The sequence below is a fragment of the Gymnoscopelus braueri genome, assembly GCF_963280865.1.
Source record: "Gymnoscopelus braueri genome assembly, chromosome: 14".
In the NCBI taxonomy this organism is placed as follows: Eukaryota; Metazoa; Chordata; class Actinopteri; order Myctophiformes; family Myctophidae; genus Gymnoscopelus; species Gymnoscopelus braueri.
In genome coordinates this window covers 35,376,792-35,393,762 of record NC_137619.1, presented here as the reverse complement: position 1 = coordinate 35,393,762, position 16,971 = coordinate 35,376,792, and the positions used below count along the sequence as shown (strand labels likewise).

The window sequence follows — 16,971 nt, the reverse complement described above, 5'->3', positions numbered from 1 at the left end:
GGGCATAATTGATTAAAGGCATCACTGATGACAAAATAAATAGATATTTAAGTAGGCTATGTTTTCTAATGACCATGTTGAAAACCTGGGACCTTATGTGGCCCCAGCACTGCTGTCATTCCACCCTCCATGCTGGTAACCAGTGTTGCCATGTCTGCTTATTATAAGCGACTTTGGGCTTATTTTTCTGTTAAGTTGCTTGTATTGGTAGGGGTTGTGGCTTTTTGGGCTTGTTTCTAAAGTGTTGCTGATATTTTGGACTTGCTAAGTGATGTTGTTTAAATCGTTGGTTCTCAAACATTTTCATGTAAAGGACCCCCAAATTAATATGTATTTGTCTGCAGATGCCTGTCGGTGACCCCCAATCTGAAAATATTTTGTATTCTTTTTGAAAATAGCAGATCTACAAGCTCAACGCGTCGCAATGACGCATTGTGAGCTTGAAGATCAATTATTTTCAAATAGCCGATGCCATATATAGTCCATGAGCCAGACAAGATTTCATTATCGAAAGAGTGGGCAAAACCATACCTATATTAAATTGTTTATAGGGTCAATATAAGTAAATAAATATATGATAACTTTCCACAGTAGCAGCTTTTTCATATTTATCACATATTTTGTTATTTTCCCCATACGTACATGACAGAAGAAAAAAATGACAAAATTTAAAAAATAGTTATAATGAAACTTCCCCAGTTGATTACTTACATGAAGACAATGATTTATCATATTACAAGTTTTCTGAAATTGTATATTTCAATATGCAAATTAGGCATTAGGAAAATATGCCCGAATTTGCATAACTTTCCAGAATCAACATTGGAACATTGGACAAAGCCAGAGTCAACATTCTTAATTCATTTTGTTAAGATGATGGAGTCAAAGGTTTTTAACGAGGGAATATTCAATATCTGGCTCAATTTTGGGGCTCTGGCTCATGGACTAAATGCCTAATTTGCATATTTAAATATATAATTTCAGAAAACTTGTAATACGATAAATCATTGTCTTCATGTAAGTAATCAACTGGGGAAGTTTCATTATGATAACTATTTTTAAAATGTTGTAATTTCTTCACCTGTCATGTAGTATGGGGAAAATAACAAAATGTGTGATAAATATGAAAAAGCTGCTCCTGTGGAAAGGTTATCATATATTTATTTACTTATATTGACCCTATAAACAATTTAATATAGGTATGGTTTTGCCCACTCTTTCGATAATCATTGCTCAATTTTGGGGCTCTGGCTCATGGACTATAGGTTGAAAGGGCTCATGTGGCTTCTTTTGGGCTTGTTATCATAGACCTGTTTGCTTGTTTCTCTCTCAAAACCTGGCAACACTGCTTGTAACTATAGACTGATCTAGAAGTGAAAGCAGGAGAAGGAGAAGTCGTGGGCGGTGTACTGTAGGGGGATGTGTGTGTGGTTGTGAACAGTCATAGCAGGAGAAGAAGTGACGGTTCAGCAGAGAGTGGTAAATGTTTTATTATTATATCATATGTTAGCTGAGCTCACATTTATGTTCTAACAGTTCAACCATACTATTTACTGAAGTCTTATAGGCTGAAAATGAACAGATATCGGTAGCAGTGGCACCCAACGTTAAGTTAGCATTGAGCCAAGGCACTGACTTCCAGCTCATACCCGGTAGCTTGCTCAGCTAAAGGTTCATTTACTTATGCTTATAGTGGCACGACAAACAATGACCCGTTTCCTACTCTTTTTGACAGTTGAAAACACGTTATTTTCTTAACCGTGCTTCGGTTATTTTGTCGAGGGAAAATATGAGGCTCGTGCGTTGAAGCTAAGCTAACAAACGTCAACGCCACCATGGAGCAGAGGCTGCAGCTATGCTAGCCTGTCCAGCTAACTCTGACGGTTCTGTTTGACTTAAAAGTGCACGTATATATTATTCATGCACACGAATGATGCAGACTAGCAGCTGTTTAACCACGTAATACCGAGGTGCAGACCAATGGCTAACGTTATCTGTCAACTTTGCATTCTAAATAGCTGCAGCAACCCTGGAGTGGAGAACTTATATGTACTACAAACGACCTGAGAGTTGTACCAGCCAGGCATTATATCTAATAATGATATACAGTGTTTAGTCTATGACCTGTACACAACATTATGTAGACGCTTTATTTAACCAGGAAGTCACACCGACCTCTTTCACAAGTGTCAGACCTTGCCAAAACGGGGCCAAAGGTGACGTTTGGCTTGAGTTCATTCCTGGCTATGAGGGCTAGAAAGTAGAAACCCATGATAACCTACAATTGGTGACCTGTTGGCTTGCAGGAAAGTTGCTCTTTAACAGAAAACAAAACAGTTGCTTCTTAGAGCAGTGGTTTCTTAAAGTGGGGTCCAGGAACCCTCAGGGTTGCTTGAGGAGGTCCCAAATGGACCCTTGCGATGTCTGTAACTCTTGAGTGCTCCAATGGAACGTTCCATTTTGTACACTCTCATAGAGTTATGGGGATCAGGTCCTTGAAATTATACAAAGTTTGAGGTCCTCTTGAGAGTCCTGAGTATGATTGACAGATCTGATACAGCACCAAATGCCATGTGGTTAGTCATGAGACATGAAGTGAATACATACACCTCTCTCTGTCTGCAGGTAAGCGTAGGTGAGGATGACGATGGCGCACGTTGGGGCAGTAATTGCAACGATAGCAGGTTTGGTGACTATTTTGCTGCACTCCTCCATTCACAAGATAGAGGAAGGACATCTCGCTGTTTATTACAGGTACAGTACCACAGCACTGACCTATTGTTGTCGAACAGAAACCTCATACATATGTCAAACTGTTACTTTTCAGGAAATGGACAAAAGAACCTGTGATCTAGTGTTATTTAGTCAATGAAATGTTACAGGTGTAGATAGAAATGCGGGCCACATATTTTAATGTTGCACTTAATTAAAGCTGCACCTCCATGTAACTTTCCTCTTCTACCCCGTATTTGAACCCGGTTTCCTGCGCAAAGTGCAGATTTCTTTTTACCATTGAGCTAATCGAGCCTGCCTGCTTGCTCAGTGGATCTTGGCCATAGTGCCGCTTTAATTCACCGTCACAGTCATATTACTTTTTCGAACAGAGATAAATGAGCTCTTTCATAGAAGAGGAGCGAGGTCAAGGTCTCTTCTTGGGTGCAGAGAGAAACAATGTATTGTTTATGGCATGTGAAACACTTTTCTGTTATTCACTCTCAACATGGTTAAAAGCATTCTTTTTCAGGCCGGGGAAGATTCACTATTTGTACATTATAGCCTATGTGTGGTGAGACAGTCAGATATTGTAAATTATTTGCAAAATAATTTGCAGGGCCAGTTCTGACCCACAGGCCACCTGTTGCCGACCAATGCTACAGTATATGCTTTAACCCATTAAGACCGGGAAAGCCTTTACGTTGTTTTACCTTTTTTTTTTTTTACCGGGAAAGCATCTGTGTCATTTTAGATATTGCTATGTATATAGCAACAGGAAATTTGTTAAATGTTTGGAATAAAAAATAGATGATTGATTGATAGATATGAGCTTGAAACAGTACTACTCAACCAGTAGATGTTCTAGCCAACACCAGGGTCTAAAGTCTTAATGGAAGCATAGGGAGACCACCTCCATACACTGCAGATGTGCTAGTTAATATTGTTTTAACATACTCACTCTACCGTACAGATTGGTTCAAATAACTATTTTAAAATAAGCTCTGAATTGCATATATAATACAATCTACAAGGGTTTGCATGTGAATGTAGTCTGCTATTTATATCTCAGTCTCATCTAAATCATTTGAATGTATTCGTTACAGGGGAGGAGCATTGTTAACGACTCCCAATGGTCCTGGATATCACATCATGATGCCTTTCATCACCACGTTCAGATCAGTGCAGGTACAGTACGCTCAACCTGGTTGGCTGGTTACTTTGTCATTTGTACATAAGGGTATGTACACATACAAATGTGAATGGCTCTGGTATGGTCTTCCGGTATTCAACAAGAACAGACAAGACAATACACAAAACGGACACACCCCGTCCATGTAAGACACTGTCAGTTTAGCGCTGACTGGTATACAGTGCCCTCAGCTTTAAAGGAAATAAGCTACAGTCAAAAATAACTGACCACATGAACTCTAGTGTCCCTATTCTGGGCTGACCAAGACCCAGTCCTCTGAAATTCCCTTACATCTCTGTCACTGTTCTCCTGGCCAACTGAAGGCTATTGATGAGATTTTTTTAGTCCTCCGATTTGATTTGATTCATTAGATATCATGGTTAAGAGAAACACTTTGTTCCATGCTTCTCAAGGAAATGTCGAGGCGGTCTGAGATGAACAAAACATTAACTCTTTGACTGCGGACGACTCGATAACACGTCAAGTGCTACTTTGTCCAGTTGGCCGTCGACGCGTTAGACGCGCGTTCATTGTTTAATCTCTGATCACGCTATTCTGCAATGTTTCACTCTAGGTTTCAGGTTCCACTTACTTCACCCACCACTGCAGCCGGTTTTATGACGCAAATTCCGTTTCCGGTTTTCTTTTTTCGGCGAGAATAGGGAAACACACGGTTTTTCACACGGTATAAAAAACGAACGGAGACCTCCCCTTCTATAATCTATGGTCTGGGTGACGAGCAGTCATCGCCGTCGTGTATCACATCGTAATCTTCGCCGATCAGAGAATCTGAGACCACGTCACATCCGGTTTGACGTATTTGACTGGGTGTGGGGGGGGCGAGTGAGTCAGCGAGCTGATCAAGCTGGCTATTTGCTGCTCTCTAGTGGTGGAACGATCGTATGAGTTCAAAAGCCCAGCTAGACAATCTATATGAAAATTAAATAACAAAATAACAAAACAAAAAAAAACACGAAAATCGCTGGCACTGGGGGAGTACTCTATGAAAATACTCTGGCAGTCAAAGAGTTAACATAGACCAAGCAATGCAACAATAAATAAAACACTCTAGAACTATAATACTAAAAACAGTGTTCACAGCATAAATAAAATATCTAATAATAAATAGAAGTGACCATGCTATTCTGCAACACTTCGTTTTGTGTTGCCCATGAACAGATCAGATAATGACATAATATCCTCTTATAATCAGGTTTTGAATGTTTTATGTTTCAGACTACCCTCCAAACTGATGAGATCAAGAATGTTCCCTGTGGAACAAGGTATGACTGTAAACGTAGTTACCCATGGGAATATTTGTATATACCCTGTATATACATATATATATTTTAACCATCTGCTGTGTGGACTACGGCTGGATTTGTAATGGCATTTTGTCTGGTTCTGTCCATAGCGGTGGTGTGATGATCTACTTTGACAGGATAGAAGTTGTCAACATGCTGGTACCTACTTCAGGTACAAATCAGTTCCTTCTCAGCTCTGACACACTCACTGAATATGGATGAACTGCCATTGCATAAACAACACCTTGCACTGTACCCACTTTTGTTTTTGTTCTCTGTGTAGTCGTGGACACAGTGAAGAACTACACTGCTGACTATGACAAGACACTCATCTTCAACAAGATTCATCATGAACTCAACCAGTTTTGTAGTGTTCACACCCTGCAGGAGGTATACATTGATTTGTTTGGTAAGTATATGTATAACAAAAAGAAACCAGATGTAAAATGTATGTGTTGACTGAATGAGTCACAGAATTCTATTATGCTGCTGTCTAACCCCAACCTCAGTGTTACAAGATATCTGTCTACTTTCTGGAAACACTGGTATGATTGTCTCTTGTAATAGCTGATGTCTTTATGGTATAGGTGTGTTCTTTCTGTATGTATAGTGTTTTTTCCATGTTTGTTTTTAATGGACACTACACAAATAAAGTTGATTGATTGATATATATTCCACACACACTGTACCCATAAAAACAGAATCTACTTCTAAACTTGGAAGAAGGAAAGCAAAACAAGTATTTAAGTTCCCCTCTTCTTAAGCATGGCTACTTTATATTTCATAGACATCATAGATGAGAATCTGAGGACCGCTTTGCAGAAAGACCTCATTATGATGGCCCCTGGACTTACAATACAGGTAATTCACAATATACAATATGCTCTCAGGTACTGCAGGTTTCTGCAGTGAACACCAGTAGATGACGTGTCACATGAAAGCCATACATAAAATCTCATAACAAATGAATCGGTTGGTTTCTCTCTCTCTCTGTGTCCTATTCGTCTTCTAAATGTCCCTTTTAAGGCAGTCCGTGTTACCAAGCCCAAGATTCCTGAGTCTATCCGGAGGAACTTTGAAATGATGTGAGTTATTTGGAATCTCTACAAACTTTACGATTCGATTTCTATTCGGGGTGCCATGATGTGATTATAAAACAATTGTTTAGTTGATGTCTTGATTTTGTATTTCTATAGATGGATATTAACCCAATATGATGATATTGATTGATTGGTTGAATACTTTATTTGCAGGATTGTTAACAGTACAGGTAGTATAGTACAGTCAAAGGTCTTCCTAAAAGGATAACACAAAAAGCCCCTGGGGTCTTGTTTCATTTGTACTCTATTGCATACAATACATATTGGTAGACAACTCGGTAGCAACAGGTATATTTATAAAAGACTATTGTTATTTCTGATGTGTAGATGACTCATCATCTGTGCATACAAACCAGCCCCCGTTCAGAATTCTGGAAGATTTCCAGTAGGACCTTTTTGATGGCAACATGGTGCTGCTCTGTTTGACAGTTTGTCTGGTGTTTACTTGTTTTCAAGTGGATTGTGTCGAGTGCTAGTCTTGCTTTGCCAGATCTGCTGCATTTCCACAGTGTGGTTTGGTTTGTACTGTGGCAGCACAGGAGTGTATGATAAAACTTGATCTACTTCACTAACGAGAAAACATAGTTAAAAGTCAAACAGAGCTGAATGCCAGGGCAAGGCCAGCAAATAAAACAATGATTTTAAGCCAATTGTAACAATTAATTGAACTTAAGGGTTCAGGATGGTTTTATGTTAAATACATAGTATGAAATAAATAGAAAAGTTATTGTCTTTTATACGTATGCTAATTCATCACTCTTTCACTCTTACTTGCTCAGTTGACTTCTCTTCTCAGAAGTTCACTCAGTCACAGCTTTGTAGTACTGCCACAGCAAGAATCTTTCAAGAGAGAACAGCGATGCATTCAAGGGACAAAATGTTTTCCCCTAACATGCACTTGTTGACACATTGTTTATATTGGGATTTGTGTATGAGCTGGCAACGAGGCACATACTTGAGACCCTCTTCCACCTCTGTGTTTGTGTGCAGGGAAGCAGAGAAGACTCGTCTGATGATTACAGTCCAGACTCAGAGGGTGGTTGAAAAAGAGGCAGAAACTGAACGCAAGAAAGCTATCATTGGTAACTATGACTTTTAGCTGTACTCTGGACTGCTTTCATCACCGCCATTGATACGTCATGATTGGTAACTTAATCACAGACCATAAAATGCACCCTGAAATATATTATTTCTATAATATTGTACATGTTTTTTTTTCTTGCACTTCACTTTTATTTCCATTTTCATACATTCTGTAATCCTATTATATGGACATACATATACACACGCAAAGCAAAGATTGCATCACAAATTTAACAGCATCAGACATTAAAGAAAATATACAAAGGCATCACAGACACGTGCAACTAAAAATCATTGATTATTCTAACAGTACCAATTATCCACATGTTTCTTAACATGGCCTTCAGGACACTCTGGCTAATAGCGTAGGGAGGACTAGCAATTGTCCAGTGATATTAAGGGGGGGACTGCATCCGTAATCAGTTTGGGTAATTGTAGTATTACCGGTGTCCATCTGATATTGAAATCCTCTGTCCTCATATATAGTCTAGTAATGCTTTCCATCAGGTATATGCTTTTTAGCCTCTCCCTCCATTGCTGGATAGTCTGTGGCTTTACATTTCTCCAAGACACAGTACCGGTAATCATGTTTTTTTTGCGATCAACAGCAACACCCCAAGCAGATATATCGGGTTCTTGGTTACTATTCCCTCCGGAATCTCAGCAACTATAAAGAATGCTGGCTCAAAAGGAATGTCAACTCCCATAATTTGTTTAATCTCCCATTGAATATCCCTCCAAAATATATGTATTTTGGGACAATCCCAAAATATGTATGGTCCCCAATCCTCCCACATTCTCTCCAGCATAATTCTTAGGTTTTGCTGTATTTCGCTAACATTTGAGGGGTCTTAAACACTCGCATTTTTGTTTTCCATTCGAACTCTCCATGTAGGGCTGTTTGTTAATTCATGACCATTTAGGCATTATTTTTCCCAATTATTGTCAGTGATATAAATGTAAATTTCTAGTTCCCACTTCTGTTTAATATCTACAGTGTTTCCCATAACATTGTCCTGAAGCCATTTGTATAGATGGACTATCAGATTCCTTGTTATCTCTTTATCCATGGTCAACATAAATATTATTTCTAGATTTGAAGGCAATCTACAGATCTGCTCCCAGTTTTTTTTTTTGTAGTTTCTTAATTGAAGAAATCTAAAGTCAAATTCTTGCTGAAGCTGCACATATGACTTCAAAGTTTCCCCTGAAAAGAGCTGTTTTACCATGATTAGCCCTTTGTTTGCCCATATACTGAAACCATTATCCAATTTAGTATTGCTCAGTTTTAATTTGTGAGTTTGTACCAGTCTCTACTTGGGCTGAACAGCTGAGTGATAAGACTGTAGTGAGGATGTCATCTAGAGACAAATAGAGCTGCTCCATAGGCACACAGTACAATCCTTAAAGTTGCAGTTCACACATCCCAATTTGGTCAGAAATATAAATGTTTAATTAATTATTACCCTGTCACATTACCCTGTCAAGTATTCAAGTATTTTTCTCACCAAAAAAACATCTATAAAGGACTTTTATAGCACCTTTGACTGTCTGTGCCCTCACTGTCTGTGCCCTCATGAACAATTCCAGGATCTATTAATTATGCCATTATGCCACGCCTGCAGGAACAACCCCTCATGAATATGCTAATCTGCCACGTCCCTGGAATCAACTTGCAGAACCCCCCCCCCCCAAATAAATAAATGAATAAATAAAATAATAGAAATAAATGCATAAATAAATACAACTACAGTAAAAGGATAATAATAATGATGATAAATAAACACATCTTGGTCACACATGTAGGCTGTCACTATGGCAAAATGCTATATTGGACCAAAAATGCCTTATCAGGGCTCAACATTTTGAAAATACTTTTTAATGTAGGCTATGTTTATTAATTAGAATTTCTAAGTTATACATTAATTCCAATGTAAATATAGCAACCTAGTTGTGTCATAATGTTACAATGTAGGCAGTAGTAGAAGATTGCGTTCTTCTGTGCAAACTCGCGTGCAGCAAGCGTTTTCGCCATACACACCCATTCATTCCGCCCTCCTCCCCATGTTTCCATTTACCACTCTGAAATAAATTAAGACAGCAAGATTTAGCTGTGCAGTGAATAATGTAACGACTCCTTTCGGACAGAACTCATGGGGATTTTACAGAGCTGTGAGCCCTACACTCAAATACAACTTGTATATAGTAAATATAATATCTAAAATTAACCCACAAAATCAACCACTGATTAAACGGCATGCAGTGGACCAGCTCTGAGAAGTGTCACTCCACATCATTATTATACATTTTAATGCTCCTATTTTCATCTTAACCCTTTAAGACCTGAGGCGATTCTTTAAAAAAATCTAAATCCTAACAGTTTTTTGAAAAAAAAAAAAAAAATCTAGATTTTTCAAAAATAGCAATCTACAAGCTTATGATTGTATATCTGCTATTTTTGAATAGCCAAAGAAATCTAAAGTGACACAGATGCGTTCCAGGTCTTAATGGGTTAATGAGATGGTATTCTGTTTGTAGATAATATTGATTGACAGTATTTTTCTATGGATAATATTGACTTTAAGGAGATAGTGTTCAATGTTTGTAGATCATATTTAATTAAGGAGACAGTATTCAATGTTTGTAGATCATATTGAATTAAGGAGACTGTAACCAATTTTTATACATAATATTGACTCAGTTAGGAGACTATTATGTTTGTAGATAATATTGGCCTATTAAGGCTGTATTCTGTTGGTAAATAATATTGACAACTATTCAAGATCACAACCCAAATTCAGTGTTGTGGTGGATTTTCCCTTTAAGGCAAGTGTCACCCTTTCATCTTGTTTCACCATCAACCTCTAAACCTGTTTGTTTATCTCTGTCCCCACAGAGGCTCAGAAACAGGCCGAGGTAGCAGGGATCCATTTCCAACAGTTGGTGATGGAGAAGGAAACCGAGAAGAAGATATCTGAAATAGAGGGTTAGTCTCTGTGTGTGTGTGTGTGTGTGTGTCTTTTCCTGGTGACCTTTGGTTGTAGTTGGTTTATCATGTGTTGTAGTTGGTTTATCATGTGTCATAGACAAAACACTTTCTTTGTTTCAGACGATGCCTTCTTGGCTAGAGAAAAGGCTAAGGCTGATGCAGAGTTTTATACTGCTGCCAAGCTTGCTGAAGCCAACACAGTAAGTCATGACATTAATAAAACGCCAATGCATGCGCACACTTTACATATAACATTTACTATTTAACTTATACATTATCTCTCTCCTCTCGCTTCACAGTTGAAGTTAACTCCTGAATACCTGGAGCTGATGAAGTACCAAGCCATAGCAGCCAACAGTAAGATCTACTTTGGCCAGGATATCCCTGACATGTTTGTAGACGGAGGCAGCAGCCCCCCTAAGTCTGGACGCAAGCAGTGACCATGGTGGTGCATAGCTCTTTCTCAGTGCACTGGGCAGGGGAACCTGTTAAAGCGCTTGTCTCATCCACAACGGAGACAGCAGTGATGCATTGTAGGTGGGATGGCATTACACCATGTTGGGTGAAGAACATGCTTTAGTCTTAATTTGAAATGGCTGAGAAGGAGTGTGGAGCTTGTCTGGAGATGACCGAGAAGGGTTAGAAGAGAAGATATAAGTTTAGGACCCAAAGATAGCAGATCTACAAGCTCACAACTCGTCGCAGTGTGATATGTTGCTGCGATGGGCATTAACGCAGTGCGATGTGTAGAGTGGGCATGTAGATCTTCTATTTCCGGTGGACACCCACGCGCAACTAATTAAATCAGGCTTAAGGGATTGAAAGAGCGAGATGAAGGACACAGCTACTGTTTTCTTCGTGCAGCTCTTTGGGTGAAGATATGTTTTGAGAATGATGCAAAAAAAAAAAAAAAAAAAGCATAATAAATGCTAAATGCTTGGTAAGGGTGCAGTAACGTTCAGGGAGTTCAAAAGAAATGGACCTCTGCTGTTAAACTTAGTCACCCTACTTTACATGTGCTCGCATTCAATGCAACGTTTTACTTTGCTTTTGAGGCTGCATTAATTTTGTTAGTGGTATGCGAGGCGATTGACTTGATGAAAATGATTGATTTTTCCCTTTTTTTTGAAAATCTGATTTATCTGAACTGGAATCTGACACTAATTCTAATCAGAAGTTATTTGTACGAGTCTTTATCTGACATGTGAGAGGATCATCTCGGTGTCATCTTCTGTAAACACTGATTCACTAGTTGGCTATTCTCTCTCTCAACAAGAGTCAACGTCATGACACTGATTCTGTTTGTGCTCTGTCCGTAACCGTGGTTAAGGCGGGGCTTCCTGTTAGTCGAAATTGTTTTGACAAAATGACAATGCAGTTAAGGGGTTTTAAAATGTGTGCTGGGGGTGGGGTAGATTTGGATGGAGAAACAGGTTGTTTCTGGTTGTTGGCATATAATGGTAGAGGAATATTAGGTGTGAGATAAGGAATTTGAGAGAAAGAAAGGGCTTCCATTATGCAAAAATGCACCACAAGCGTCGCATCTCAAGACGCTTGATCGCGTGTGCTTAATTTATACTCCGTTGTACCATGGTGTCAAGCTCACAATGCCTTGCGACACGTCAGTTTGTTGTGAACTACACACCATCCTACAACAAAGTATAAATCGGGCTCTAGTCTTTTACTGCTTTACTGATTCATTTTCAGGTGGAGCCCTAATAAGGAGGTCATGAATGTCATTATGGACTTGATTTCTGTCTGCCATCAGACACTTAACTTAAAGGCACCAGAATTTGAAACACTTGTTAGAATTTAGAGTCTTTGTTTCTTCTTGGAAGTTGGAGTCCTAGATGGGTCTGTAGTGGGTATTAATAGATGATGTAATATTGTAGATAGTGAATCTGTTGTAGACAGGAGTATGCTAATTATTATTACTATGAGGGCTCCCTCCATAGTAAGGCTGACAAGCTGCACTAAAACCCCGCTCTGGCATCTACTGTGAAACCAAGAGGAAGTAGTTCATGACTGATTTAAAAACAAAAAGTCATCTTCTCTTTAAAGAGTAATCACTTTCACGTTATGACTGAAAGTGAGGACCAGAACTATTAAGTTCACATAGGCTCATCACTTTTTTATATTTTATCTGTGCCATGCCAAAAGAATCTTATTCAAAAAACCACAGGTCTTACCACTAGAGGGAGTTTTGATTTATAATCTGTTCAAGTTATTCTCTCATCTGATTTTGATTAAAAATGTGTCATCGGGTTTGAGGTTATGTATTGATTCCGATGGCTATAGGTGCCTGTGACTGTCGTTAACCTGCCAAGTCTTTAGTTGCTGTTAAAATAAATGCTAGTTAGAACTTATCCAGACACCAACTAAACAAAAGTCGTGGGATATATTTAATGTTAAATTCATGTTAATTCTCAGGAAAGCTCCCCCCCCCCCCTTTTTTTTTTTAGCAGCTTGTCATAACCTGAGTTGCACCTAGGCTTTCATAACAACCTGAAAGCCCACAATATGTGTAATCGTGGGAAAAGGGGCCTATTTAAATCAGTTTTACTTCCAGTGTGAGATTAAAAAATAACAAACTTCATGTATTCTGTTTATTTTAATTTTGAGAATTGGGCCAGGTTACTGGTCACAAAGGTTTGTGTTAATTTCATTGTGTTTCATCATTTACTGCTCAAACTGCAGGCTAATGGATTTACAGATTACAGTTCAGTGCAATTTCATAGCAAAAGGGGGGCCTCAAGTGGCCTCATTAAGAATTCAAGCCTTAAAATGTCTGTTATCCTCAACACCGAAGTTTCAATTAATTGATCATTCAGTGATGATCGATTATTGGGCAATTTGTTGAGAATCAAAATAAATTTTTGTTAATTTATGTTTAGTTTTTTTTTAACATGTGAATGAGTGTACAGTAGTACCACATGCTGGCCTGTCTTCAGTTAGATTACTTTACACCTACTGTATGCATGTGACAGGTGAGGAGGACCTGCGTGAGGCCACAGGTTCCAGTTAACCACATGAACCCTAGTGTCCCTATTCTGAGGTATAACATTAGCCAAAAAATATCTGATCTGCAATTTTTGGCAAATATATTTGGTGTAGAGGGGAAAAGGAGGGAGGTTTAGTATAGAACCCTGAGGGACACTGGACAACTAATCTTAATAGGGTTTAAGTGGTTAAATCGGACACAAACAGAAACCACAAAGCTTATAAAGACATACCGTATAGCCTCACCATAGACCTGAGAAAAACAAAACTAACAGTGGACACTAATATTGTGTGGAAGATGTGCTGATGTTTACTTGATCTAAGAATCACAGTCAAAGGCTGTTTCTCCTTTTGCTTTGGTGTTGGGTTTAAAATAATGATGCAAAGGGGTATGATTCACATGGGGAAAAAAACATTAAAATGTGAATGTTACTTTTGTACAATCTGCTAAATTTAAGCATTGTCTCCTCGTTTTAAAAAGTTTATATGCAAGATGTTTTCATCAAGTTTTGAAAATGTTCATATATGTAAAATAAAACTTATTTTGATACCACTTTTCCCTGTGTTGGAATTTATGTGGAATTTATGTGAACAAAGTGTTATAGACCACAACTGGTCTTCCTCAGGTGAAAGAAATCAGGCACCCACGACCCATAAGTAGTCTTGAGTCACGTGAACATTGAGCAGAATAGGGAATACACCCAAAATGTAAAGAGAAATGTATTTTACAGGGAATATGTCAGCTAGGAGTGGGATGTGCGTAGCAATTGTTTTTAACAAAATGTAATACGCATTGATGCCAACAGGAGGCAATCTAATGCCTAATAAAAATATCTTTTCAGCAAGCGACCCAATTGTGATGGAATATAAATTGAGTTTTAGAGACCATTGGATACACTTTTCTCAATCCCTGGGGCAGGTATAGCTTTGGTCCGTAGCGTTAGAAGGAGTTACGCTATGGACCAGAGCTAGGGCAGGTAGATGAAACTACCAAGCCACTATTAGAGATCTAGTAAACTTGTTTATCTATAGTGGCAAGTACAGTCAGTAATAATTGTGTCTTTAATGTCATTGTGCATATGGCCTCCATGTGTTTGAGGGGTATTAATAAAACATTGAAAAAGCTGCCGTGTAGATTGGCTGAATAATTGTGGCTGCATGAGAATCAATGAATGAATAGCTCAGTGGATATAACTTTCACACAGTCCCTGTTTATTGTTTTAACCCACATAATATTTGTGACGAGCACAGTAGACAGTTCTGTTTGTGTTTCTTATTCTTGGTGTGTGTGTGTGTGTGTGTGTGTGTGTGTGCGTGCGTGCGTGTGCGCGCGCACACACGCGTGTCCCTAGAGACAGACTCTTCAGCTGCACATCATAACCTCTGCATAGCCAGTCAACTGTTCACATAGGAAGCAGCCAGTCTGTGTGTGTGTGTGTGTGTGTGTGTGTGTGTGTGTGTGTGTGTGTACATGTGATTGCTTCTTGAGTGAGCAGATGAAGGATAGCCTCATCATGTTACACTTGGTTCATGCAGAGATATCTGGCATCCCGTCAAATCCATCCCTGTGGAGTCAAATCTCCATTCTCTGCCCTCTTCTTCACTAGTGTCGTAAATATAACTGCCAGAACGAGTTATCTTGTTTAGTTTAAAATCTGACTCCTGCTCTTGTTGCTCCATGGTCTGGGACTTTGTGAGATGGGATCATAGAACTTGTTTGGGTGTCTAAATAAATGGTTAGAAGCTGCATAGCGGTTTAGCCTCAAGCATTCCTCATTTTGTTTAGTTGATGTTTAGGGGAAGTCATTATTTTTGTATTTGGTGGCCAACAATAGTGCAACGTCTAACACTTATAGATACTTGACTTGTCCTTGCGGAAATTCATTTTGTGCCCAGCAGCCATCAGGACACAAAAATCCCAATACACAAATACACAAATACACAATACATAATACATAGACAGATCACACAATACACACAACACCTCTCTTACAGGGAGGAAAATAGAATAGGCTACCAGTCACTTAAATTGGTATTCTTATTTGGATGGGGAAAGCCTGTAGGGGATACGAACTCGTGTCAGCATGTGTGCTGCCACTCCCTCTGGAGGATGCGAGGTGAAGGTGAGGTAGGCTGCTTCCGCATGGAGGACTCATCTTTCCTTCCTTCCTATTGGTTGCCAAGTTCCTATCTGTATGGTCCTGCATGATCCCTCATTTCCACCTCCCTGACCCTCCACCCTGGTTCATTTCCAACCCCTCCAGCAGGATAGCCTTTCATCATTCAGCTATCTTGCCCTGTCTGATGGGGGGGGGGGGGGGGAATGAAGAAGGGGTGGGCACTGGGCACACACTCATCCTCTAGTCAAAACCACAACATAACTCTAGATAATTCAACGCTCACAGCACTCATCAATAGCTGCTGTGTTTATGGGTTTACCCTCACATTCCAATCTTATGTGTGTGTGTGTGTGTGTGTGTGTGTGTGTGTGTGTGTGTGTGTGTGTGTGTGTGTGTGTGTGTGTGTGTGTGTGTGTGTGTGTGTGTGTGTGTGTGTGTGTACATGCTAGTACTGATATCTTATCACTCATGCATTAGCAACACTACCTCTGGTATCCCTCCACCAACCCCTCCCCTCCATATGACCACCCTCTGTGGCATTGTCTCTGAGACCTGCAGGTATTTGTTTATCCCGTCGTCTATGGAAACCTCTTGGTCTTCCAACCAAGGCATTTTAGTACAATTACTGTTCCTTCACCTCAAGTAAGGTGTATCACACTTTATCTACCTACTCAACTGCAAAACGTTCTTCACCTCTATTTGATTGAATGAATACTTTATTAACAGTTTGTACAGAGGTACGGTTTACAATGATTGTTAAAAGGATAACACAAAAAGCCCTAGGGGCTTGTTTCCATTGTGGTCCTCTAGAGACGTTGTTAGGCATGTCTTTAAGCCAGTTCATACTAGTACTACATTACTGACAGAACATCAGTCAAGAATCAAGAGGGGTTTGTCACTCACTTATACAGATACGAGCAACGAAATGTTGAGTGACATGTTCCGCTAAGACTGTGCTAGCACAACAATACAAGATAATAATAATATTAATTCTGGATGTGCTGAAATAAATAAATAAAGTGAAAAAGTACAGGTAAGAACAGCAGTTATGATAAAAAAAAAACGCTTTACGGCAGGTATGGTAAAATCTCTAGCAGCGATGAGGGATGTGCAGAATGGTGGGGGGGTCATTTAGAATCACGATGTATCGAATGTGAGGAAGGCATACACGCATGCATCAGTTAAGCTTATTTATCTACAATAATTGTGCAAGTAACATTATGCAACTAATGACGTGATCTTTACAGATTGAAGTTTTAGTTTTATGTTCTTTGTTCTTTGTCCTTGTTCACGGCTCTGACAGCCTCAGGGGAAAAAACTCTTTCTGACAGCAAATTAGTCAGCAGGGAAGAGAAGGCAAAAGTGTAATGTCTGTTTTATATCAATCAGAACATCTACACACATACCAACACCCCACCCCGTTGGTCTATATCAGGAACCCTGCAGGGTTTAAGGAGGAAGACAAAAGATA

General features: G+C 39.2%; 1 protein-coding gene across 1 annotated transcript; it reads left to right on the top strand.

Annotated features, from left to right (window-relative positions):
* The first annotated feature begins 1,370 nt into the window (after nucleotides 1–1,370).
* erlin1 (ER lipid raft associated 1) lies at nucleotides 1,371–13,937 on the top strand. The gene is made up of 12 exons (XM_080449846.1): nucleotides 1,371–1,479; nucleotides 2,626–2,754; nucleotides 3,819–3,900; nucleotides 5,141–5,187; nucleotides 5,319–5,380; nucleotides 5,492–5,617; nucleotides 5,996–6,069; nucleotides 6,235–6,293; nucleotides 7,299–7,390; nucleotides 10,288–10,377; nucleotides 10,501–10,580; nucleotides 10,680–13,937. The coding sequence occupies exons 2-12, from the start codon at nucleotides 2,642–2,644 to the stop codon at nucleotides 10,818–10,820; spliced, it is 966 nt and encodes a 321-aa protein (XP_080305972.1). The 5' UTR covers nucleotides 1,371–1,479; nucleotides 2,626–2,641; the 3' UTR covers nucleotides 10,821–13,937.
* Nucleotides 13,938–16,971: the final 3,034 nt, after the last annotated feature.

What these genes read in the sequence shown, in the direction of transcription:
- erlin1 (XM_080449846.1), top strand. Translation starts at nt 2,642, where the DNA reads ATGACGATGGCGCACGTTGGGGCAGTAATTGCAACGATAGCAGGTTTG. An exon ending in CCACGTTCAGATCAGTGCAG is followed by an intron (nt 3,901 to 5,140) that starts GTACAGTACGCT and finishes TTTATGTTTCAG; the next exon opens with ACTACCCTCCAAACTGATGA. An exon ending in CATGCTGGTACCTACTTCAG is followed by an intron (nt 5,381 to 5,491) that starts GTACAAATCAGT and finishes TTCTCTGTGTAG; the next exon opens with TCGTGGACACAGTGAAGAAC.